The 26,612-nt window shown below is 42.8% G+C and overlaps 1 protein-coding gene across 5 annotated transcripts; it reads left to right on the forward strand.

The window, feature by feature from the left end:
- The first annotated feature begins 3,715 nt into the window (after positions 1 to 3,715).
- Positions 3,716 to 25,131, forward strand: LOC124269980 (chitinase-3-like protein 1). 5 transcript variants are annotated; one of them, XM_046704985.1, is made up of 11 exons: positions 3,716 to 3,792; positions 4,401 to 4,426; positions 5,622 to 5,689; positions 6,027 to 6,463; positions 10,002 to 10,120; positions 12,314 to 12,434; positions 12,818 to 13,006; positions 13,456 to 13,575; positions 18,640 to 18,895; positions 24,062 to 24,199; positions 24,773 to 25,131. In XM_046704985.1, exons 1-11 carry the CDS (start codon positions 3,754 to 3,756, stop codon positions 25,021 to 25,023), a joined length of 1,764 nt encoding a protein of 587 aa, XP_046560941.1. In that variant the 5' UTR covers positions 3,716 to 3,753; the 3' UTR covers positions 25,024 to 25,131. The 5 variants fall into 5 exon arrangements, with proteins under 5 accessions (XP_046560941.1, XP_046560976.1, XP_046560950.1 ...); XM_046705020.1 differs by having other exon boundaries at positions 3,774 to 3,792; positions 4,401 to 4,430; XM_046704994.1 differs by lacking the exon at positions 3,716 to 3,792 and adding an exon at positions 3,795 to 3,854.
- Positions 25,132 to 26,612: the final 1,481 nt, after the last annotated feature.

Below are 26,612 nucleotides of genomic sequence, written 5' to 3' on the forward strand. Positions count from 1 at the left end.
CATACTCAATCCCTTGTCAGATCTATCAGCCCATACTCAGTCCCTTGTCAGATCTAGCGGCCCATACTCAGTCCCTTGTCAGATCTAGCGGCCCATACTCAACCCCTTGTCAGATCTAGCAGCATATACTCAGCCCTTGTCAGATGTATCAGCCCGTACACCTTCCCTTGTCAGATCTAGCAGCCCATACTCAGTCCCATGTCAGATGTGTCAGCCCATACACCTTCCCTTGTCAGATGTATCAGCCCATACTCAATCCCATGTCAGATGTGTCAGCCCATACACCTTCCCTTGTCAGATCTAGCAGCCCATACTCAGTCCCATGTCAGATGTGTCAGCCCATACACCTTCCCTTGTCAGATGTATCAGCCCATACTCAATCCCTTGTCAGATCTAGCAGCCCATACTCAGTCCCTTGTCAGATCTAGCGGCCCATACTCAGCCCCTTGTCAGATCTAGCAGCCCATACTTAGCCCCTTGTCAGATCTAGCAGCCCATACTTAGCCCCTTGTCAGATCTAGCGGCACATACTCAGCCCCTTGTCAGATCTAGCAGCCCATACTTAGCCCCTTGTCAGATCTAGCAGCCCATACTCAGTCCCTTGTCAGATCTAGCGGCCCATACTCAGCCCCTTGTCAGATCTAGCAGCCCATACTCAGCCCCTTGTCAGATCTAGCGGCCCATACTCAGCCCCTTGTCAGATCTAGCAGCCCATACTTAGCCCCTTGTCAGATCTAGCAGCCCATACTCAGTCCCTTGTGAGATCTAGCGGCCCATACTCAGCCCCTTGTCAGATCTAGCAGCCCGTACTCAACACCTTGTCAGATCTAGCAGCCCATACTTAGCCCCTTGTCAGATGTATCAGCCCATACTCAGTCCCTTGTCAGATCTAGCAGCCCGTACTCAACCCGTTGTCAGATGTATCAGCCCATACTCAGTCCCTTGTCAGATGTATCAGCCCATACACCTTCCCTTGTCAGATGTATCAGCCCATACTCAGTCCCTTGTCAGATGTATCAGCCAAGACACCTTCCCTTGTCAGATGTATCAGCCCATACTCAGTCCCTTGTCAGATCTAGCAGCCCGTACTCAACCCCTTGTCAGATCTAGCAGCCCATACTCAGCCCCTTGTCAGATCTAGCAGTCCATACTCAGCCCCTTGTCAGATCTAGCAGCCCATACCCAGCCCCTTGTGAGACCGAGCAGCTCCCTGTGAGATAAAAGTAAAAAATCGCCGACACCTGCAAATCTTAGTCACACCATCTATAGGTACTGACAAAAAACCCAACCTCTACAACAGACTACCACTAGCATGTATAGCTGGTAGGGCGAAAGTCCGATGATTAGATGACAGACGATTAAAGATGGTATGATAGATAGATGCGAGTAGATATTCTTTATTTCCTCCATAAAATGAAGATTACATTTGTGTGATAAACAACAGTACAGAAAAGGTTCTTACTATTAGTACTTATATTATATTATATTATATTATATTATATTATATTATATTATATTATATTATATTATATTATATTATATTATATTATATTATATTATATTATATTATATTATTATATTATATTATATACAGTAATATTCGATTGTGAAAGAGTGAGTGAATGAATGAGTTTAGTTTTACGCCGCACTCAGCAATAGTCAGCTATATGACGGCGGTCTGTAAATAATCGAGTCTGGACCAGACAATCCAGTGATCAACATGATGAGCATCGATTTACGCAATTGGGAACCGATGACATGTGTCAACCAAGCCAGCGAGAATTGAAAAGAACTGAAGGTATTTATGAACATGCCGGAGTATGCTCTCCCAACTTTAATCATTTTACTTCCGCTCGGGGAGTTCATTGTACAGTGGTATTCATGTCGCAGGAGGTTGGTTGGTTTCATATTCAAGCATTATCACACTCACATATACAAAAATGGTCTTCAAACATTGTACTCATGTGAGGAATCAAACATTGTACTCATGTGAGGAATCGAACCCGGGTCTTCGACTTGACGAGCGAACGCTTTACCGACTAAGCTTCCCCACCTCCTCTCGATGGAACGATGAATTCTGACTTTAAATGCAAATATTGTTCAAGAATATGTGACATGGCTATTTCTAATTGCAGTGTGTATTACAGCGTGGATCTAGCTGATGATGTCAACACTTTAATCACAGATCGTATGACTTTAATATTTCTGAATTACAGCTACAACCAATATTCGGGTAAATGATATGAATGAATATGGTTTTTATTCCACTCTTACGAATAACACCAGAAATGGGCTTCACACATTGTACCCAAGTGGGGAATTGGGTCCGTAAATATGTCACGGCACTTCGCGAGACCTTAGTACTTCCGGTGACAAAACAACGTCTCATACCGTTTCGAATGGTCTCATGGTTGTCAGTTGACAATAAGGAACCGATAATCCTTGCAGGCATAACAAATTTCCGATCTAACCATCCCCAAATTAGTCAAGTATTACGACTGTGAACAGCTCTGACAGCCAAGTATGGTTGTACACAAGGTCAGGTCTAGTAAAGTCATATTTGGAGGTCGCGCAGTTTGGAACCAGACCTGTTTTTTTAATGTACTCTTAACACCGGAAATCTGGTACCGGAAATAAGCTGGGTCCCGTCTCGCATACCGCAAGTTGGCGCGCGCAAAGGGAGCCGGGAACCAGCTTAGTACCGGAAGTAGCGCCTCGCTAGACCTACATGCCCTATCGAAGCTGGGTTTTCGGCGTGACGCGCGGACGCTTTAACCACTAATCTATGACACCGCCCCATTGGGTTTTAATGGATCTTTCGATTAACATTCGCCACTTCATCCTCGGGTTGAGACGCACTGCATGAAAACACTTCATATTACAAGCTTGAGTTAACTTATATGTATCAGAGCGGAGACACAATCAAAGAGAAGTATAAGAATTAACTTTGACATCGTATACTATGACATACAACTGCGGAAAACCCGTTGTTGAAATGGAATTGGATCCAGCAGTGAGTCAGTTAGTGAGTTTAGTTTTACGCCGCACTCAGCAATATTCCAGCTATATGGCGGCGGTCTGTAAATAATCCAATCCAGGGATCAACAGCATGAACATCGAATTCTTACAGACATTTCGCTAGGTATAAATGCTTTTTCTTACCCAATGTTTATATCTGACACCAGTCAGTTTCAAATGATATTTCCGGGTATCGAATACTAAATAAATGTGAATACATATTAGTGTTTCTCCGAATAAATGAACTTCTTCCGTCAATAGTCTTAATTCTAATCTGGGCCCCGTTTCATAAAGCTATCGCAGCGCTACGGCTGTCGTAAGCCTGTGTTACACTATCGGAGGTACGACAGTCGTAGCGTACGATAGCTTGTTGAAACGGGGCCCTGGCCTCCAGCTTGTAATACTTGTATGATTTGACAAAGTGTGTTACGAGGGTGAGTTTGGGTCAGCGTGACCTAATGAGATCGTTAACCAGTCAATTGACATAATATATCTAGGATATTGACATCATTTCTGAATTCAGTAGGAAACAAACCCGTCAAGTATTCATCGGTCCAGGTCTGAACTTTTAAAATGTATAATTAAATTTCATTATACGTTTTTGAAAAAACTAAACACTCGATATCATTTGTCAAAGTTCCCGTTCCACTTTGATATGAAGCCTATCGACTTTGTAATCATCCACGCTGACCTGTTTTGTGCATTCGTCATGTTGCAATCAGCGGTTCGTGTGTCATGTTCGTGTTTGAACTGAAAAGAACTTCCTGTTGCATGGTACGTCATCCTACGTCACGTTATTTCCGATCGATACTTATTACTCCCTGAATCTGCTGCTGGTAAGTACGTATAAATTCTGGTCAGTGAGTTCCATTTAGGATAATAACGGGGCGAAATATCCCTATCTTCAACATGCGACCTATTTACACTGAATGGCTCCTCCCACAGAGACCTCTGTCCTCACTCCCATAGTCGTTGACAGTGTTGAAGATCCGTTACAGTAAATCACCTGGCGGACTGTTCCTGACTGGTAACTACGTACTATCATTGCAAGCAACAGTACCGTCAGCTTGACATTTCGCCGGGGCGGTGGGGTAGCCTAGTGGTTAAGGCGTTCGCTCGTCACGCCGAAGACCCGGGTTCGATTCCCCACATGGATACAATGTGTTAAGTCCATTTCTGGTGTCCCCGCCGTGATATTGCTGGAATATTGCTAAAAGCGGCGTAAAACCAAACTCACTCACTCACTCACTAACATTTCGCCGGGCAAGGTCAGATTAGACGAATTCTTTGTTGGAAACATGGTGCCCGTTGTTTTTTACATGTTAGAATCGTATTTTATCTTTGGGGGTTCGGGCGATGTATGTATTTCTGTTTGATTACAGGCTTTTCTGTGCATCATACAGTTTGGGCAAGTACTGAAACGTTTTTATCACCCGCATACATTCTCGTCCGATCCACACTATGTTTGAACTTAATACTAGTTTTCAATGTTACCATAATTGCATTTACTGCTAGAAAACAGTGTTCACTGGTTAAGGTTGTTGATTCTGTGGGCTCCACTGCCCACACCAGCCGAATGAAATCTGGATACTGTTTCCTTTATAAGTCTGTGGCATTAATGCAGAGTTGTGTCCCGTAGGTGTGTCAGGGCCCTATGATCATGGGTTCGAATCCTAGATTCCCTCTGATTACATTTCTAGTGTTGTTGGCATCACAACTGTGCTCGTAGGTTTCGAGGAATACTGTTTCCTTTATACGTCTGTGGCATAAATTTGTAGTTGCGTCCCTTAGATGAACTAGGATCCAATGATCGTCGGTTCGAATCCTAGATTCGCTCTCTTTTAAATTTCTAGTGTTGTTGGCATCACATCCGTGCTCGTACGTTTCAAGGAATTATATACGTCGAAGATCGGTATCCGACTTTTAGGGACCGCCTCCGTGGTGTAGCCTAGTGGTTAGAGCGTCCGCCCGGAGAGCGGAAGGTCGCGGGTTCGATCCCCGGCCGCGTCATACCAAAAGACGTTAAAATATGGTACCTGTTGGTCCCTGCCTGGCAATCGGCTTTAATGGGTACAACAAGGACTGGTCGGCTCGGAGTCAGTATAATGTGTCTGAGTGGGGTATTCATGCTTTACTGCGTCATGGTATCTCAGTGGGCTAGCACTATAAAACCAGCTTCAGTCTGGGCTAGTACAAGCAGCCGCACCTGCACATACACACGCATGCACGTCGTCATATGAGCGAAATATTCTCCCAATTTAAACGTTTACCCAATTTAACCTCACCTCACCCCGACTTTTACGCACAAAAACACCGAGAAAACAAATTTGTTTGTATGAGAACAAGGGCCGCTGGAGACATTACTGACATAGCTACAATACTCATAGCTACAACGAGTGAACATGACCAACGGAATAATGATAACAGCGGTGCCACTTTGGTACATGATTTATAACTAATGAAAGAACTTCAAACTGACCTCAGTCGCTTCTTCAAATTTCACGTTGCTATCATACAAATATTTCCTCTTAGATAATATTAACATGTAATGTCAAATTTACACATTGATAAGATAATAAATTTGAAATTCATTACTTTTTCAGAGACGCCATGGCCAGAATTTTCCTGTTGACAGTCTTGATGGTACTATCAATGCAAGAGAAAAGCAACGGTACGATACGATTAATTGTCCAGTTGTTCGGTGACAGCCGTCCATTCATTGATCTCTGTACGTGAAACAATCATGCTAGTTTGACTCATTACGCTGAAGACCAAGGTTCGATTCCCGACATGGGAACAATGTGTGAAGCCTATTTCTGGTGTCCCCTGCTGTGATATTGCTGGAATATTGCAAAAAGCGTCGTGAACATACTTACTCACTCACTGACGCAAGAAATAAGTTTATTTACATGTGTATATAATTTACGATTGAAATATGCATCAACTGAATAAACAGAAAGTCGATATATCATGCAACGATATCTTTACCGTTATATTCTCATTCCCAGTTGCTGGATACATCACCGCCTGTTATTTCACCAGCTGGTCTGCTCTAACCAGTCCCACCCAAGTTCGTCTACCGGTAGAGGACGTTGATGCTTCTCTGTGTACACATCTGATGTACGCGTTTGCAAGCTTAGACATACAATCCATGTCTGTAGTTGCCCTAGACCCATTTCATGAATATAGTCGTGCCGGTATGACGGGACTCTATGAGCAGTTTAACCAACTCAAGTCAAAGAATCCAAACCTAAAGACGCTTTTGTCAGTGGGAGGTCAAAGCTCAGGTAGAGCTTTTTCCCAGCTGTCGTCCTCGAAATTATCCTTGCAACAGTTTGCTCAAAATACTATGAAATTCTTAAGAAAGCATGGTTTTGATGGACTGGATATCGACTGGGAGTACCCCGCTGCTGAAACCAAAGACAAGTTTACATTTCTTCTCAAGGTAAACATAGGTGTCCGTTAATGAAAAGTAGCTCTTCGTAGATGTAAGTAAATTTACATCTGATGACAAGGTGGTCAACATGTGAAGATCTGGCTTTGAACAATCCATGCTTGTCGTAAAAGGCGACAAGCGAGATCGGGTGTTCAAGCTCGCTGATTGGTTGATGCATGTCATCGTATCCAATTGCGTAGGTCGAGTCTCATGATATCGACCACTTGATATTCTGGGTCCCGTTCCTCAAAGCGATCGTAGCGCTAAGGTGATCGTAACTCCCATACTTTAACATAGACTTACGACAGTCGTAGCGCTACGATCGCTTTGGTGAACGGGGCCCTGGTGTAGACTCTGTTATTTACAGATCGCCGTCATACAGCTGGAAATATTTCCGCTGACTTGGTGGTTGCATGTCATCGTATCCAAACTGCGTAGATCAATACTCATGACGCTTAATCACTGGATTATCAGGTCCTGATTTGGTTATTGATAGACCGCCATCATAAATCTGGACCTTGAGTTCGGCGTTAAACAAGAAACAATAAACAAAAATTAGACCTTGCTAGCTATTCTCGAAACTTCTTAAGCCCTACGAACTTCTTAAGCCGATTCTTAACACATTGGCTACGATCAAAGTTAAGAATTCTTAGGGCTACGAACGTTTCGAAAATAAGGGCCCTGGTCACCAAAATTCTGCAGTAGGCCTATTGATTGTTTGTTGCAGCACTCTGCAACCATACGTCCGTGTCAGTCAATAATCGAGTCTAGATCAGACTAGCCAGTGATGGCACTTCAAGCTTTGCATTATACATTCAGTTAACAAGCTGTGATATGCAATGACAAATGTTCAGTATGGTGTTGAACCCGACTGACTCACTCATGGTATATGTCGTTTACTTTATCACGCCTACAATGAACGTAATTCTGATAGCGATATTACTGTTGTATGTGTCATCGAGGGCGTTGGTCGCGCCATAGTTTGTTATCTTGGCTCGATATTACACACCGGCGTTTGATATCAAGCTTGATTAGAGAAGTGGGCGGCAAGAGAACGTGTATATTCACGTTCATGTACACACTTACCTTATCCGTCCGCGCATTGTTAAACATCCAAGTCAGGTCTCGGACTGTATGTAAGTCCCCACTGGCTTGTAGGCTGCTAAATAGGAGCGGTGGGGTATCCTAGTGGTTAAAGCGTTCGCTCCTCATGTCATGTTGCTAAAAGCGGCGTAAAATCAAACTCATTCACTATACCGGAATACAGGTGGGGTGTAGGGTTAGATCGCATATAAAACACTTAACTTGAGGTCACCGTGACACAGTTATGGGGTTAGATCACATGTAGAGGTCTGGGGTTAGATCACATGTAGAGGTCCTAACTACAGGTCATCGTGACACAGGTGAGGGGTTAGATCACATATACAGGTGTGGGGTTAGATCACATGTAGAGGTCTGGGGTTAGATCACATGTAGAGCTCCTAACTACAGGTCACCGTGACACAGGTGAAGTGTTAGATGACATATACAGGTGTGGAGTTAGATGACATGTAGAGGTGTGGGGTTAGATGACATGTAGAGGTGTGGGGTTAGATCACATGTAGAGGTATGGGGTTAGATCACATGTAGAGGTCCTAACTACAGGTCATCGTGACACAGGTGAGGGGTTAGATCACATATACAGGTGTGGAGTTAGATGACATGTAGAGGTGTGGGGTTAGATCACATGTAGAGGTGTGGGGTTAGATCACATGTAGAGCTCCTAACTACAGGTCAACGTGACACAGGTGAGGGGTTAGATCACATATACAGGTGTGGAGTTAGATGACATGTAGAGGTGTGGGGTTAGATCACATATACAGGTGTGGGGTTAGATCACATGTAGAGCTCCTAACTACAGGTCACCGTGACACAGGTGAAGTGTTAGATGACATATACAGGTGTGGAGTTAGATGACATGTAGAGGTGTGGGGTTAGATGACATGTAGAGGTGTGGGGTTAGATCACATGTAGAGGTCCTAACTACAGGTCATCGTGACACAGGTGAGGGGTTAGATCACATATACAGGTGTGGAGTTAGATGACATGTAGAGGTGTGGGGTTAGATCACATGTAGAGGTGTGGGGTTAGATCACATGTAGAGCTCCTAACTACAGGTCATCGTGACACAGGTGAGGGGTTAGATCACATATACAGGTGTGGAGTTAGATGACATGTAGAGGTGTGGGGTAAGATCACATGTAGAGGTGTGGGGTTAGATCACATGTAGAGGTCCTAACTACAGGTCATCGTGACACAGGTGAGGGGTTAGATCACATATACAGGTGTGGGGTTAGTTCACATGTAGAGGTGTGGGGTTAGATCACATGTAGAGCTCCTAACTACAGGTCACCGTGACACAGGTGAAGTGTTAGATGACATATACAGGTGTGGAGTTAGATGACATGTAGAGGTGTGGGGTTAGATGACATGTAGAGGTGTGGGGTTAGATCACATGTAGAGGTCCTGACTAGAGGTCACCGTGACACAGCTGTGGGTTAGATCACATGTAGAGCTCCTAACAAGAGGTCACCGTGACACAACTGTGGGTTAGATCACATGCAAAGGTCCCAACTAGTGGTCACCGTTACACAGCTATGGGTTAGATCACATGCAGAACTCCTAACAAGAGGTCACCGTGACACAGGTGAGGGGTTAGATGACACGTAGAGGTCCCAACTAGAGATCGCTGTGACACAGGTCAAACCAAAACATGTGTCTCATTAACCTATTCAGACAATGACCTACTTTTCAGCCGATCCGAATTTTCTCGTGTTAAAGTGAACAGAGACACCACAAACAACTATGGTTACACTGAATTCCAATTCCTCGTTACATAAGAAAATCGTATTTACAAGTTAATTTTAATTTTAAACTTTAATAACATCGTACTTTTATATTTTATGGCGAGGTGTAGGCAGCATAATCTTAACTAAGACGTCACAGACTGCCCCTGTTTGATGAGGTCGTAAAATTATTCACAATTCATCTGGCTGTTATGTGTTTTTTGCGCTTATTCAATGTAGTTTTGTAACGCACAATATGATTGATAGTATATCAAGTCCGTACCAGACCGCCAAACGTTTCTAGCGGCAGAGCCTCGTTTTGAGATTTCCACGATTTCCAGATTTCTGTTTGTGAGAGCACGCTGTGCGACAGAGCACGCTGTAAGACGTGTAAGCAAGAATTAGAAGGAGCGTAGTGTTGCAATATGCACGTGCTTAGATGTATTAAATAATACTGATTAATATTAATGTATCCAGTTGAATGAATTGGTCTCAAAATTGTGGACTGGTTATTGTACTAATGTGCGCAGTAGGACGGAACCAGGTCAGCAGGAAACGAGACTGTTGTGTAATCAATGTTTTGACCTGAGGGGTTAGTAGAGGTCCTGACTGGAGGCTATAGTGTTAAAGATAGAAGGGGGTTAGACAACATCGACTGCGGAGGAAATAGGTTACACGTTTGTTACCATTAATCAATGATGTTTTTTGTTTATTTATTTTAGATTTTGAGTGAAGAGTTTTCCAATGAGGCTACCAATAAGGAGCCACTGCTGTTGACCATAGCAGGGGCTGGTGGGGAGGACAAAATACGAGCCGGCTATGACATCAAGGCTATCAGCAAGTGAGTGTCACACAACAATGAAATGCTGCGTTTGGATGTGCAATGTACAGTTTAGTGTAAAGGGAGGCTCGAAATACACCTCATGTAAATGAAGAAACGCTGAAGTGTACCAGCTGACAATTTCACGTTGTCACACCGTTATGCTTTCGTTGTTACAACGTTGTTCTGTGGACTCCCATTTACCTTGTCACAACGTTGTGGCCTGACGTTGTGACAACGTCATTTCTACGTCGCCACAAGGTTAAAGTTATTTGATGCTAACGTATTTTACGCTGTGTTAACCTTCTATTTAACGTTTACAGTTGAATCGTTTTTCAGTTGTGAACAGTACATATCAAACAAAGCAGAAATTCATTTTAATGTCTATTCGTCAATTTGCATGTTGTTTTGGTAGTGTGTTTTCTGAAGCTGTAGCTGAATAGTGAAATCGAATCTCAAAGTGAAACGTTTTACAGAAAACTCTATCGTGACACTAAGTTATATGAAATGCTGTTGTAACCTTGTGAGGAGCCCAAAGCATAATGTTTCTTCAACGTAAATTTGCAACGTTGTTTTTATGTTGTGACATAAGGTTATAAAATGATGTAATACTAACATTGTGACAATGTTGTGCCATAACGTTACCAATCTACAACCATCCCACATCGTTGTGTCATGACGTTACCAATCTACAACCATCCCACAACGTTGTGTCATGACGTTACCAATCTACAACCTCCCCACAACGTAGTGTCATGACGTTATCAGTCTACTACCTACCCACAACGTTGTGTCATGACGTAACCAGTCTACAACCTCGCCACAACGTTGTGTCATGACGTTACCAGTCTACAACCTCCCCACAACGTTGTGTCATGACGTTACCAGTCTACAACCTCCCCACAACGAAGTGTCATGACGTTATCAGTCTACTACCTGCCCACAACGTTGTGTCATGACGTTACCAGTCTACAACCTCCCCACAACGTTGTGTCATGACGTCAACCCAGTCTACAACCTCCCCACAACGTTGTGTGATGACGTTACAAATCTACAACCTCCCCACAACGTTGTGTCATCACGTTACCAGTCTACAACCTCCCACAGCGTTGTGTCCTGACGTTACCAATCTACAACCTCCCCACAACGTAGTGTCATGACGTTATCAGTCTACTACCTGCCCACAACGTTGTCATGACGTTACCAGTCTACAACCTCCCCACAACGTTGTGTCATGACGTTACCAGTCTACAACCTTCCCGCAAAGTTGTGTCATGTAGTCACCAGTCTACATCCTCGCCACAACGTTGTGTCATGACGTTACGAATCTGCAACCTCCCCACAACGTTGTGTCATGACGTTACCAGTCTACAACCTTCCCGCAACGTTGTGTCATGACGTCACCAGTCTACATCCTCGCCACAACGTTGTGTCATGACGTCACCAGTCTACAACCTTCCCGCAACGTTGTGTCATGACGTCACAAGTCTACAACCTTCCCGCAACGTTGTGTCATGACGTCACCAGTCTACATCCTCGCCACAACGTTGTGTCATGACGTTACCAGTCTACAACCTTCCCGCAACGTTGTGTCATGACGTTACCAGTCTACAACCTTCCCGCAACGTTGTGTCATGACGTTACCAGTCTACAACCTTCCCGCAACGTTGTGTGATGACGTTACCAGTCTACAACCTTCCCGCAACGTTGTGTGATGACGTCACCAGTCTACAACCTTCCGACAACGTTGTGTCATGGCGTCACCAATCTACAACCTTCCCACAACGTTGTGTCATGACGTCACCAATCTACATCCTTCCCACAACGTTGTGTCATGACGTTACCAGTCTACAACCTTCCGATAACGTTGTGTCATGACGTTACCAATCTACAACCTCCCCACAACGTTGTGTCATGACGTTACCAATCTACAACCTTCCCATAACGTTGAGAAAACGTTGTTTGTTAGCTGGTATACGTAATGCCTTACGTCCAAATAGTTCTGTGGAGCAAACCCTGCTCATCCCAGTAAAGATTCGCACGGTGACAACGGAATTTCTAATAGCGAGGACGATCAATACACTTTCGAAGCGCAATAATTATGAACCTTGCACTATAGTACACTATAAACAATGTTATCTTAAGAGGTTAATATAACTGTAAATATAATGTTTAATAATGCATTACACTCAATAAACGACTGTGGAATTTCAGGTACCTGGACTACATCTTTGTAATGACGTACGACTTTTCCGGAAGTTGGAACAAAGTCACCGGGTTTGACAGCCCGCTCCGAGCTAGGAACGACAGTAACTTCTCTCCGGTTTATAATGTGGTCAGTACATCGTCATATGAAGCTTACCTCGAAATGTCAATACGTCCTAGTCGCTATATGTCGTCACCTGAGAAAGAATAAAGAAATATCTCGATTAATAATCAACATCGTCTACATAGAGTAGGAGATAGCTGCTCGTGTCCTATTACAATAAAGGCAACACTTATAAATGGCGCTTTTGAAAGAATATCCGTTTTGCTAGCGATAAACATTGATAACCTTTGAGTTTTGGTCCGTTTGTCATAATCACATATAGCTATAATCGTTGTAAGATTAAAATTAATGATTTCCATCCGGTGATTTTCAAAGTCACCTCGATCAGCATTGGCCTTTCTTTTTTGCCTTTGAGTATACAGCATAAACGTTAAATTGAATAACTACAGCAATACGCCCTGAACGTGTGGATCAATGGGGGTGCGGACCGGAGCAAGGTGATCATGGGGCTGACGGGTGCAGGAGCAAGTTTCACTCTCAGGAACATCACTGATCACAACGTCGGCGCACCTGTCCAGGATGGAGGAGGCCCACCCGGTCCTCTCTATCAACAAAAAGGCAGACTTATGTATCCAGAGGTAAATATATCCATCTGAATTGGTAATAGTGGTAATAGTAGATAAAAACTTGGTTGACACTTGCATAAGTCGATACTCATAATGTCAGTCACTGGATTAACTGGACCAGATTCGAATATTTAATGACCGCCGTAATATAGTTGGAAAAAATATGTGGGTAACGTTAAACAACAAACAAAGAAAACAAAAAAGTTCATACATTTACAACAGAAGTATCAGTTGTGCTCACGATGAATCACACCAAAAAGTTCCATTCTAATTCTTCACAAATGCCTCGTCTGTTTCTGCTACCATTCATGCGATTTCAGGGATGTGATGCTTTCGAATAATGAGTATAGACGTTCCCATTTAAAATATCAAAACTAAAATATCGAAACGGATGTTTTGTACCTTTGTTTCAAGTTCGTATACTGAGTGATATTAAGTGGTGTCATTTATATTTGTTTAAGATCTGCCAATCCTTGAAGAAGGGTTGGACTCGAGTTTGGGACGAGGAACAGCAGGTGCCCTACGCCTACAGAGGCGATCAGTGGGTAGGGTACGATGACCAGCAGAGCTTTGGCCTCAAGGTAACGTACTATCATAGTTACTATACGTTCTTTTTTCTTGCATGTTTTAAATTGCTATCCAAACTCATCTGATGTAGAGATGAACCCGGTACGTATTTGACTACAGGTAGTTTAAAGAGGACATAAGTCAGTCAAACCCTACATGCAAAGTTTATCCCTACGTAGGTAGATGCTGGTTCAATGTCTTAGAAATCGTTCCTTGCTAAGAACCATCCACTGAGAATCACTGTGGACTGACGGTAAAGAGGTTGTAGGCTGACGGTAAAAAGGTTTGTTTACTGGGGGCGAAGAAGGTTGTAGGCCGACGGTAAAGAGGTTTGTTTACTGAGGGTGAAGAAGGTTGAAGGCTGACGGTAAAAAGGGTTGTTGACTGGGGGTGAAGAAGGTTGTAGGCCGACGGTAAAGAGGTTTGTTGACCGGGGGTGAAGAAGGTTGTAAGCCGACGGTAAAGAGGTTTGTTTACTGAGGGTGAAAAAGGTTGTAGGCTGACGCTAAAAAGGTTTGTTTACTGAGGTGAAGAAGGTTGTAGGCCGACGGTCAAGAGGTTTGTTGACTGGGGGTGAAGAAGGTTGAAGGCTGACGGTAAAGAGGTTTGTTTACTGAGGGTGAAAAAGGTTGTAGGCTGACGGTAATAAGGTTTGTTGACTGGGGGTGAAGAAGCTTGTACGCTGACGCTAAAAAGGTTTGTTTACTGAGGTGAAGAAGGTTGAAGGCTGACGGTAAAGAGGTTTGTTTACTGAGGTGAAGAAGGTTGAAGGCTGACGGTGAAAAGGTTTGTTGACTGGGGGTGAAGAAGGTTGAAGGCCAACGGTAAAGAGGTTTGTTGACTGGGGATGAAGAAGGTTGTAGGCCAACGGTAAAGAGGTTTGTTTACTGGGGGTGAAGAAGCTTGTAGGCCGACAATAATAAGGTTTGTTGACTGGGGGTGAAGAAGGCTGTAGGCTGACGGTAAAGAGGGTTGTTTACTGGGAGTGAAGAAGGTTGTAGGCTGACGGTAATAAGGTTTGTTGACTGGGGTGAAGAAAGCTGTAGGCTGACGGTAAACAGGGTTGTTTACTGGGGGTGAAGAAGGTTGTAGGCTGACGGTAATAAGGTTTGTTTACTGAGGGTGAAGAAAGTTGAAGGCTGACGGTAAACAGGGTTGTTTACTGGGGGTGAAGAAGGTTGTAGGCTGACGGTTATAAGGTTTGTTTACTGAGGGTGAAGAAAGCTGTAGGCTGACGGTAAACAGGGTTGTTTACTGGGGGTGAAGAAGGTTGTAGGCTGACAGTAAAAGGTTTTGTTGACTGGGGGTGAAGAAAGTTGTTGGCCGACGGTAAAGAGGTTTGTTGACTGGGGATGAAGAAGGTTGTAGGCCGACGGTAAAGAGGTTTGTTGACTGGGGATGAAGAAGGTTGTAGGCTGACGATAAAGAGGGCTGTGGACCGAAGTGGTTGTGAACTGAATTTAGAGGAGGTTGGTTAAGTAGGTTGTGGGCTGAAGATATAGTAAGTTGTGTATTGAAGGTAGAGTAAGTTGAGGACTGAAGATAGAGTGAGTTGTGGACTGAAGATATAGTATGTTGTGTATTGAAGGTAGAGTAAGTTGAAGACTGAAGGTAGAGTGGGTTGTGTACTGAACAGTAGGTTGTGAACTGAAGATATTGTAAGTTGTGGACTGAACAGTGGGTTGTGTACTGAAAGAGAGAGAGAGAGAGAGGTTTATTCAAGTAAAGGGGCCACAGGCCCATTATACAAATGTACAAAGTGCAAGGTCTAACAAGCGCCATAAAATATTCAATATTAGCACAAGTGCTAATCAGCAGATACAAGAGGCTGTAGGGGTACTATACACTCAAGAATGCATTACGCTTCTTTAAAGCTAGATACACAAATTTTCCAAGATTATTAATAAGAAGTATATTCTTCGTCATGAACAACTGAGACAGTTTCTGTTGTGACGGGAAATTGTAATAATAATTTGGAATTGTCATTTCTCTAAGATTATTATAAAATGGACATTCTAGGCAAAAATGAAATTCGCTTTCTACAGTAGGAATAATACACAATGGACACAAGCGTTCATTTCGCTTTAGACCAAGGCGTCTACCATATTCAATCATTAACATATGACTGGAGCTTCTAATTCTACTTAAGGCAATACGAAATACTTTGCATTGAACGTGATTAATGTAGAACTCTAAGCAAACTTTGTTTTTGATATTACTCAGAAAATCAAGTTTAGAAAAACACAGCATATCACCTTTCCATGATTGGTTATGAACGTCAATACATCTTTGTTTGAACAGAGATATGAAAGTAGTGACATTCCCAACATTCTGGTAAAACCAGGCATATCCAAAACCATATTGATTTAGAAGTCTTTTTACACTTAGTGCCCAACATGGGCGTCCTTTCTCTGCAGTTCGATATTGATATTCATACACTTTCTTTAAAATAACATTATCAGCTTGAGATACCAGTCTTATCCAATATTTAATAATTTTACAGTAAATATTAACTTGTGTACTGAAGATAGAGTAGGTTGTGGACTGAACAGTAGGTTGTGAACTGAAGATATAGTAAGTTGTGTATTGAAGGTAGAGTAAGTTGAGGACTGAAGATAGAGTAGGTTGTGGACGTAAGGTAGAGTAGGTTGTGGACTGAAGGTAGAAGTTGTGGACGTAAGGTAGAATAGGTCGTGGACGTCAGGTAGAGTAGGTCGTGGACAGAAGGGAGAAGAGGTTGAAACTGAAGGTAGAGTAGGTAGTGAACAGAATATGTTGTGGACTGAGAGTAGAGTTGGTTGGAGACTGAATGAAAGGAGCCTGTGAACTGAAGGTAGAGTAGGTCGTGGGCGGAACGTAGAGTAGGTTGTGGACGGAGGGTAGAGTAGGTTGTGGACGTAAGGTAGAGTAGGATGTGGACTGAAAGTAGAGTAGGTTGGAGACTGAAGGAAAGGTGCCTGTGAACTGAAGGTAGAGTAGGTTGTGTATTGAAGGTAGAGTAAGTTGAGGACTGAAGATAGAGTGAGTTGTGGACTGAAGGTAGAGTAGGTTGTGGGCGGAAGGTAGAGCTGGTTGTGGACGGAAGGTAGAATAGGTTGTGGGCGGAAGGTACAGCTGGTTGTGGACGAAAGGTAGAATAGGTTGTGGACTGAAGAAACGTTGGTTGTTTTCTAAAAGTAGAGTAGGTTATAGACTGAAGACAGAGTAGGTTAAATAGAAGAAAGAGGTTGTGGACTGGAGGAAAGATGGTTGTGAACTGTAGGTAGAGTAACTTGTCGACTGAAGATAGAGTAGGTTGTGAACTGAAGGTAGAGTAGGTTGTGAACTGAAGGTAGAGTAGGCTGTGGACTGAAGAGGTTTTGGACTGAAGGTAGAAGCAAAGATTGTGGACTGGAGGAAAGATGGTTACGAACTGAAGGCAGAGTAGGTTGTGGACTGAAGATAGAGTAGGTTGTGGACGTAAGGTTAAGTAGGTTGTGAACTGAAGGTAGAATAGGTTGTGGACGTAAGGTAGAGTAGGTTGTGGACGTAAGATAGAGTAGGTTGTGGACGTAAGGTTAAGTAGGTTGTGAACTGAAGGTAGAGTAGGTTGTGGTCGGAAGGTAGAATAGGTTGTGGACGTAAGTAAAGTAGGTTGTGAACTGAAGATAGAGTAGATAGTGGGCGTAGGGTAGAGTAGGTTGTGGACGGAAGGTAGAGTAGATAGTGGGCGTAAGGTAGAGTAGGTTGTGGACGGAAGGTAGAGTAGATAGTGGGCGTAAAGGTAAAGTAGGTCGTGGGCTGAAGGTAGAGTAGGTTGTGGGCGGAAGGTAGAGTAGGTTGTGAACTGAAGGTAGAGTAGATAGTGGGTGGAAGGTAGTGCTGGGTGTGGACGGAAGGTAGAGTAGATAGTGGGCGTAAGGTAGAGTAAGTTATGAACTGAAGGTAGAGTAGATAGTGGGCGTAAGGTAGAGTAGGTTGTCGGCTGAAGGTAGAATAGGTTGTGGACTGAAGAAAAGTTGGTTGTTTACTAAAGGGTAGAGTAGGTTGTGTACTGAAGGGTAGAGTAGGTTGTGAACTGAAGGAAGAGTATGTCGTGGACAGAAGGGAGAAGAGGTTGTTACTGAAGGTAGAGTAGGTAGTGAACAGAAGATGTTGTGGACTGAGAGTAGAGTAGGTTGGAGACTGAATGAAAGGAGCCTGTGAACTGAAGGTAAAGTAGGTCGTGGGCGGAACGTAGAGTAGGTTGTGAACTGAAGGTAGAGTAGATAGTGGGCATAAGGTAGAGTAGGTTGTGGACGTAAGTAAAGTAGGTTGTGAACTGAAGGTAGAATAGGTTGTGGACGTAAGGTAGAGTAGGTTGTGGACGTAAGGTTAAGTAGGTTGTGAACTGAAGGTAGAGTAGGTTGTGGACGGAAGGTAGAATAGGTTGTGGACTGAAGGAAAGATGGTTGTTTACTGAAGGTGAAGTTGGTCATGAACTAAAGAACTGTAGGTGGGGTGTCATGGACAAGTAAAAGAGTTGTGGACCCAAACGACTGAGTAGTTGACTGAACCAGGCCATCGTGTCTTTGCGAGGATTAAAGATAACCATCGCATGCAATCGATTAAAACTTAATGTAAACATAATCATGGATGATTGGCATATCGAGCACCACTCATGACACCTACAAATTCTTTATTGTTATTTCTGCAAGTCAATTGAAACCCGATTTTGACCCTCAACTAAACTATCTTGACACAAATGGATGATGATGTGTCCGCACAAAACAGGGGTGTGGTCACAGCTAGCCCTCTGGTTGGTTGATACTTGTTTAGGAGACATTTACAACTGATGCTTTCTTTTGAGAAGCCATTGCTCGAAAAATATTCTTACATTAAGCAGTCGATGAAAGAAAAAAATCCCGCGAATGTATAAAGAATTGCAGATTTGCAAGCGTTGACCAATCAGAGGGTTTGCTTCGACCCCAACATACGATGGTAGCGTAGCGATCGGCAAAGCAAGCAGGTGGGGTATACCGAAGTGTCCGGCCTTTTTTTAAATATTTAATCTTCGCAAAGACACGAGGACCTGTGCATCACTCATGTTACAATTCCAGGTCCAGTATGTCATTGATGAACATCTTGGGGGAGTCATGTTTTGGGAGTTGAGCTTTGACGACGCGAAGAACTACTGCAAGAACGGGGCCTTTCCTTTGCTCCACGTTGTCAAACAAACTTTTGCCAATCATCCCATGGACTCAAATAAGACAAGTGAGACCGGTTCAACGGATGCAGTGTCACAGTCGTCCGATGCAACTGAAGAAAATCCAACAACTCCATCTCATAGAACGATCACAACAGATTCCAACAATGGTATTACCTTCACTGGCACCACTAGCATACTGGTCCTAACAGTTTGTGGAGTTTGGGCGTATCTTTGACTGTCTTGACACTATATTCTAAACATCTTATCAAGGTTCATAAACGATCGATTGCAGGATTTGCATTATTTACAGGGAATGTGCAGGCGAATATTTTTTCCAACTCTGCCCCTGGTTTTGATGAAGGCGCTCAAATGAGCACTGCACTTACTGTTCACACCAATAATACGGGAAACAGTTCAAGAGGTTCTAATCCAATGTTTAATATGGTCACCGTATTGAAAAACCTTTAAATGTAATGGTCATTATTTGCTGTGAAACGTGTCCAGGAATGACGCTCAGCATGTGAGGTCCGTTCATTGTCAGTATCGTATATTTTGGCCGTAGTTGACCATGTAATTTGAATGATCATGCTATCACAATATGCGTCTTTGGTCGTGTGAATCTAAAATCCTCTGTAAGCACTAAGCAAGACGTGAATGTTTCTCAACTGTATGTCTTTATATTCTTGTAAAATTCATTAGTTTTTCAGTGGTAACAATTAATACAAAAAAGATCTTAACAAAGGTGACAGCAACTTATGATCTGTTGCTGTGTTTAGTTTTAATGAGTGAGTGAGTGAGTTTGGTTTTACACCGCGATGACGTGTCACTCGATCCCGTTAGTCGCCTCTTACGACAAGCACTGAAGATCAATTATAACCCGGATCTTCAGGGGTCGTTTAGTTCTAAAACTGTTGAGTACAGAAGAAGTCGAGCTACAGAACCGTCACGCTACTTTCATTGCTGATCGTGAGTGGTGAATTACAAAATGAATATATGATGATGATATGAGTGGCATTTACACATACACTAACTGAAAACAATAAATTTATTTATTCATCCTGCAAACGAAAAATGATGATAATTTTATGGATATACAACATCTTTATTCTGTTAATGGCGACGTTTCGACATTGATTCTAATGTCGTTGTCAAGCAAGTGATACATGAGAAATAATTTGAGAGAATATAAACATGAGTTGTTGATCATTCTTCATAATTTGAACTTGGGTGATTTTTCCAGGATTTGTGCGCATTTGGTATTAGATAAACTTAATTCTGGTGTCTCTCGACGTGTTAATGCTGGAATATTGCTAAAAGAGGCGTCAAACTTCACTCACAATTAGATAACCTTTTGGGCACAAGATTAAATATTTCCGTTTACATTTTTCATTACTACCCACTAAGCTAAATAATTAGGATATATTATTTTTATTACCAAATTGTCTAATTTGTCATTATGCTTAGTCTGATTTACATGAAGGTAATCTGCCTCTGTCATCCAATTGTTACAGTGTTGTCTTGTGTCGATGGGTAACTGATATAGCATATAGTCTTCTAATCCGTCATGTAAAAATGGGCGTGGTAGGGTAGCCTAGTGGTTAAAGCGTTCGGTCGTCACGCTGAAGACCCGGGTTCGATTCCCCACATGGGTACAATGTGTGAAGCCCATTTCTGGTGTCCCCCCGCCGTGATATAGCTGGAATATAGCTAAAAGCGGTGTAACACTAAACTCACTCACTCATGTCATGTCATGTACAAAATCATTATGTATGTCTACCAAATTGTTGACCAGCCACCCACCCACCCTTAAATCATAATCACACAACCTAGCCATCAATTATGAAGGGTCCCTCATTCCTCGAGGCACCAAAGCGTCGCGTTCATAACAGGTACATTATATTAATGCAATTGAGGATATTTATATGCCTATGCTTGATACAGATAAAGTTAGATTGATGAGTTATTTTCTAGTGGGGGCGGTGGGGTAGCATTGTGGTTAAACTCATTACGCTGAAGACCAAGGTTCGATTCCCGACATGGGAACAATGTGTGAAGCCTATTTCTGGTGTCCCCTGCTGTGATATTGCTGGAATATTGCAAAAAGCGTCGTGAACATACTCCAAAATACAAGAAAACTAATTCACATTGGAACATGCCTGCACGAGGGAAAGGCGTGGGAAGAAGAAGGGCTCAATCACAGCGGTTGATTAACAGGAAATCGACTAAACATGCCGTGGATCTGTCTGTCAGAACTGCTCCAGCCGACAAGTCCAGCCTTATTGCGGAAGTGAAACACATGCGCAGAAGCCGGGGCAGTCGCGGTGTCAAACCTGATCCGGAGGCGGGAAAACAGACTGTCCGGAAAGCTCTCACTTCTGGCACACTGACAGACATCGAGAAGGGCTGTTCGATGCTCAGTGAATCAGAAACTTGCCAGTTTAGTGGTGAGTACTTCGATTCAGAAAGCGTCCCGTAGCTCTGCTAGTATATATTATTTTAGTTTATTGGGGTATTCCCGATTATATAGTATAAATATTTCATTATTGATATCACAAAATCGAATTTGTATTACCAAAATTAAAGCAATCTATTTTAAGATTTTACCAACTCGAAGGATTGATGTAAAATATAATTACTTACTGTCATCATAAATTCAGTATTTAGCTATTACAGATTCGAAATGTGCTAATGATATTAAAACCATTGAAGTGTGACATCAATAATTTACTTCTAGACCGTCGAAAAATGGAATTCTGGATTCGATCGAAGTTCACCTGGCATAGGGAGCAAATACCGCGCTATAGCGCTTCCGCTGTCTCGCTATATTGCAACCTGGCTCATGATCCGGTGCCCTCTTCTGGGGCAAACATCCCTTTACGACCTTGGACGAGTCGACAGGTCTTTAGAGGCAAACAACCCTTTACGATCCTTAGGGTTCCAGCTATATGGCGGTGGTCTGTAAATAATTGAGTCTGGACCAGACAATCCAGTGATCAACAGCATCAGCATCGATATGCGCAACTGGGATACAATGACATGTGCCAACCAAGTCAGCGAGCCTAACCACCCGCTCTCGTTAGTCACCTCTTACGACAAGTATGGGTTACTGAAGATCAATATTCAAACCCGGGCTTTCGCGGGTATCTCTTATGAAGTAATGCCGCAGTATATATCGACAGTGTTTTCTGTCACACAAAAAAACGTGCAGGTAAATTTATCTTAATACGACGTTCTGATCGAAATCCACTACTACTCGTCTTAACAGAATCCCAAAGAAGATTGCATGAACGCTCTACGTCAGTCCCAAACTCGAACTGGAATGTGTTCACTGTCTTCATTCCCGACATAATATTGAAAGAGCCTTACACAAGCTTAATATTGATTTTTCACCTGTATTTCCCATGCCCTCCCGTAAGTGCCGCTGAATAGCTGTCTTGAGCTGGCAACAGCATATGATGTATCAGATGTATCATCTGAGGTCTATGGAAACATATGCACACGCACACACACGCACACGCACGCACGCACGCACGCGGGCACACACGCCATGAGATTCCAATCAGAATACGTATTGTTGCCTGTCAATGTTCATCCATTCTTCCTTCAGTACTGTGTGAATCCCATTTCTAGTGTCCTCCCGCCGTGATGTTGCTGGAATATTGCTAAAAGCGGCGTACAACCCAAGTCACTCACTCACTCCTTCAGTACTTGTGCCAGCAGTTGTAGGTTCTGTGACTCTTGCAGACGTGATTGCAAGCGTTGATCAACATCATCCCATTTATAAACACTCGATGGGGTTTAGATCTTGACACCTTGACTGCCATGGCAGTACTTGGATGTTGTGGTTCCTCAATAAAGGGCGTTGTCAGTCTTGTCGTGTGAGGTTGGGCGTTGTGGTGTGAAAGAAAAATGCTGGTTGTATACTGGGAACAACGTGTGTCCGATGAATTTCAAATGTGTAACGTTGTGCTGATAAATTGCCATGGAAGGTAGGGTTAGGGTTAAAGGTTAGGGTTAGGTTAGGGTTTAAAAAAAGCTGAACCTGTCCTGCGTTGCAATTGTGTTACGTGGTCGACAAGGTAGGTTCAGTGTTGATTTCTGCGGCTTATAACGGTTACATAGTCTTCTAATAGTCCGGGGTGATGGGGTAGCCTAATGGTTAAAGCGTCCGCTCGTCTCGCTGAAGACCCGGGTTCGATTCCCCACATGGGTACAATGTGTGAAGCCCATTTCTGGTGTCCCCCGCCGTGACATTGCTGGAATAGTGAACCAAACTCACTCACTCATTTAGTCCTTGGCGATACGCGGAAAACCTGGCTACGGCCGAAGTTGATGATGTTGTCGCGTTGCGTTGACATTGTCATTGACACTTTAATGCCAACCAATTAGCGAATAGTGTTGGAGAGACTTCCTGTACTGGAACTGGATACGTTATTCTTTATTGATATCTGTTGAAATAATACAAAAATGGCATAATGAGGCATAGCTGATTTGTACATTTGCAATACAGCGGCGAACATCTCAACGGAACATTTAATCCATCCGTGACGATCCGGGTTAGAACCGGTCTTCAACAATGCGTGTCGTAAGAGAACCATCTTAGATCACATCATCAACTATTCGAACATTCAATCGGATAGTGTACAGGTCGTATAAAAACCTTCATGACTTTATCAAAAGACAATTGGTAGAAACAGTTCAAAATTCACCGTCACAAGCCCTCAATCAACAGAAGCTGAGGATGCCTAATCCCACAATGAATTGATAAAATAACAGGGCACCGCTTCAAGTACAGTTGGCTTTCTCCAATAAATTCATTACCAATATCTCCTCCTATGTTGTAGTTAATCACTGTCATGCATACCATTCTGTTCTTTTTAATCCTTAGTTTATGTCTACAAGTATCTTCCGTGCTGCAGTACTTCACTCAAGCTTTACAACGGTGAAAGACTATCCTTAACGAAACGTCACATTATAATATATCAAAAAGTTGTCATCCATAAAGTATTTTACTTTTAATGTTTTTCACCAACCTCTGAAATGCTAATCAACATTGGACCACAGACCAATCACCCGCCAACATTGACCAGGTTCGGGTAGCTAGCTGTTGAGGTGGATCAGTGTCAATACCATTGGCAAGCATTCGCAAGTTAAGCATTAGTATGGCATCAAAGTGTCGTGCAAGTGTCGCCCAATATGTTGGACTCACCTGATATTGATCTACATGCCCTAACAAGGTTTTACAGATGCGTATGGTCATTACACCTTCAGTGTCATTTCACAAGTTCTTGTATTTATGTCGGCAATATTATAAATTAAATTCTTTTCTACAGGAACAGTGCATTTCGTAACTTCACTGACTAAGGACACAGGTGTAAAGTTAAAAAGCACAGTAGTGTTTGACCAAGTTGACGAGAACATCGGAGAAGCTTACAGCCCGACAACAGGTGAATTTACTGCCCCTGTATCAGGTAAGACCCCCATCCAAAACAGATCTGGGCCTAGATTTTCGAAGCTCTCTCAGCGCTAAGATAGTCGTAAGTGCCATACATTAACATTAACTTATGACTATCTTAGCGCTAAGAGAGCTTCGAAAATCTAGGCCTTGTGTTGTGGGAGAGACCATGATTATGTTTCCAGCTTTGTTAACACCATACCCAGCACTTCAGGCTTCTCTCCTCAATCATTCTGACAAGCCGTGATATTAGTGAAATATTGTTGAAGGCATCATTAAATCTGACTCACTCGGTTATTGCTGTATTGACACCTGAATAATGGATCTCCAGACAACCCATGCTTGTCGTAAAAGGCGACAAACGGGGGGCAGGCTCGCTCACTTGATGCTTGCGTATCATCGTATTCCAACTGCGTAGATCGCTGCTCATAATTTGTATCACTGGATTATCATGTCCAGTCACGGTTAAGGATATAATTCTAATATTGCAGAGTGCAGCGTTAAACAAGAAAGAAACAAAACTACTAATTACGTGTATTTTACATTACATATTATTACCTTTCTTCATTTGGCTATCTCTTTCCACCAGGATTTTACCTGTTCACCATCCAGGTGATGGCGACGTATGGATCTGGACTAGAATACGAACTTAAAAGCGAAGACAGTGCCTATTCCACACGAGTCCGTGTCGAAAGTGCTTGGTCAACTAGTTCAGGAACTGCCGTGTTCCACGTACAGAAAGGTCACAAGGTGAAGGTCATTAAGTACTACGGACCAGACGGCGCTTTGAGACAGAGTCCATGGTCACGGTTTTCAGGCTTTCTGTTGAGGGAATCCTGAAACGTGTTGACCTTTCAAGGCATCTATAGACTGCACCATTTACAGTTAACTATGTCATGTTGGTTCAAACCTTGTGCAATTGCCATATTAAAAATTAGTCGCCAGGTCTCATGGTATAATTCTTTTTTTCATGGATATATGTCGACAATCTATCACGTAAAAACATTTATGAGAAAGCTAGGAACGCTCATGCTTTACGAAATATTACCTCTGTGGTTTTGAGCATTTGTAAAACCATGCTTTGAGTACGACAATGTGACACGGTCGTGTATATATAGCGATGGACTAGGACAGTACATTTAATCCACTTCAGCCTGGAAACCTTGCTGACGTTCATGGGTATTGCCCAAAGATCTGCTCAGTAATCCAATCATGTTAAATTCTGCGTTGTAATACGTTGGAAATTTTCCAGTCCCCACGTTCTAGGTACGAAGTTCTAATGTCAAAGAACTTACTGTGACAACGCGTAAAGAAGACGGCAGGGCTTTGGAATGTTGATCACTCTTGGATTAGAAAATGATACGGTAGTATATGAAGTGTACGGGGACGCAGGAGCCAAAGTCATGTGAGACGCAAAGCACAAAGTTACGGCCTAGTGACCAATTCTCGTGGGTTCGAATCTCATATGTTCTGATCGTGTCAACACCAAAGTGTGTGTGTGTGTGTGGGGGAAGAGAGAGAGTGTGGAGAGAGAGAGAGAGAGAGAGAGAGAGAGAGAGAGAGAGAGAGAGAGAGAGAGAGAGAGAGAGAGAGAGAGAGAGAGTGTGTGTGTGTGTGTGTGTGTGTGTGTTTGCCTCGTGGTTAAAGCGTTCGATCCCCCACGTGGGTACAATATGTGAAGCCCATTTCTGGTGTCCCCCGTCGTAACAAACTTCCAAGACCTGCATGAATTCAGGTTTTCTTCCTACATTTAGCTTACACCCCATGGTTTTACAAAAGAGATGTTCAAAGGGACGTAAAACCCAATATTACTTGCCCCAGGTATGTCCGTCAATCCGGGTAACACACTGCTTGGTTGTGTATGGTAGCTCTATGCCTGGTAAGATGTCTTCAGGTTAAGGACTAGATCAAGCTTAAACGTTTCTGTCTTAGTGGTTTGTTACTTTAGCTATCAAGACACTATGGGTTTGTCCCATTTATCGACAGTCTGAAGAATTTCTTTGTTTTTAACAGCTTTTTAAAAGATGTCCGCTTTTTATATTGAATACGGTCAATAAAGGGACTTTAATTATGATTACTTACAACACACCGCTTGGTTGTGTAGGTAGCGCCATGCCCGGTAAGCAGGCTTCATGTGAAGGACTAGAGCCGGCTAAGTGGTTTGTCATTTGATCCCTTTTTATTGACATTCATATTTTTCAATGACAGGTATGTCTGAAGGAGTACATTCATTTTGTTTTTTACAGCATTTTCATTCATTTTGTCTCTCTTTTGTATGGAATACAGTAAGGGACGATTTCACATTCGCATCGTTTTTAGCCTACTGTGCTCGTTTTAAAAATATTCATTTATGGGCAGTATATTTACTTAATTCTCTGACGGAAAACTCACCGTTCTAGCATGATTATTTATCCTGACAACTGAGCAAT

The sequence above is a fragment of the Haliotis rubra genome, unplaced genomic scaffold (assembly GCF_003918875.1).
Source record: "Haliotis rubra isolate DU_JTF1 unplaced genomic scaffold, ASM391887v1 Scf102, whole genome shotgun sequence".
In the NCBI taxonomy this organism is placed as follows: Eukaryota; Metazoa; Mollusca; class Gastropoda; order Lepetellida; family Haliotidae; genus Haliotis; species Haliotis rubra.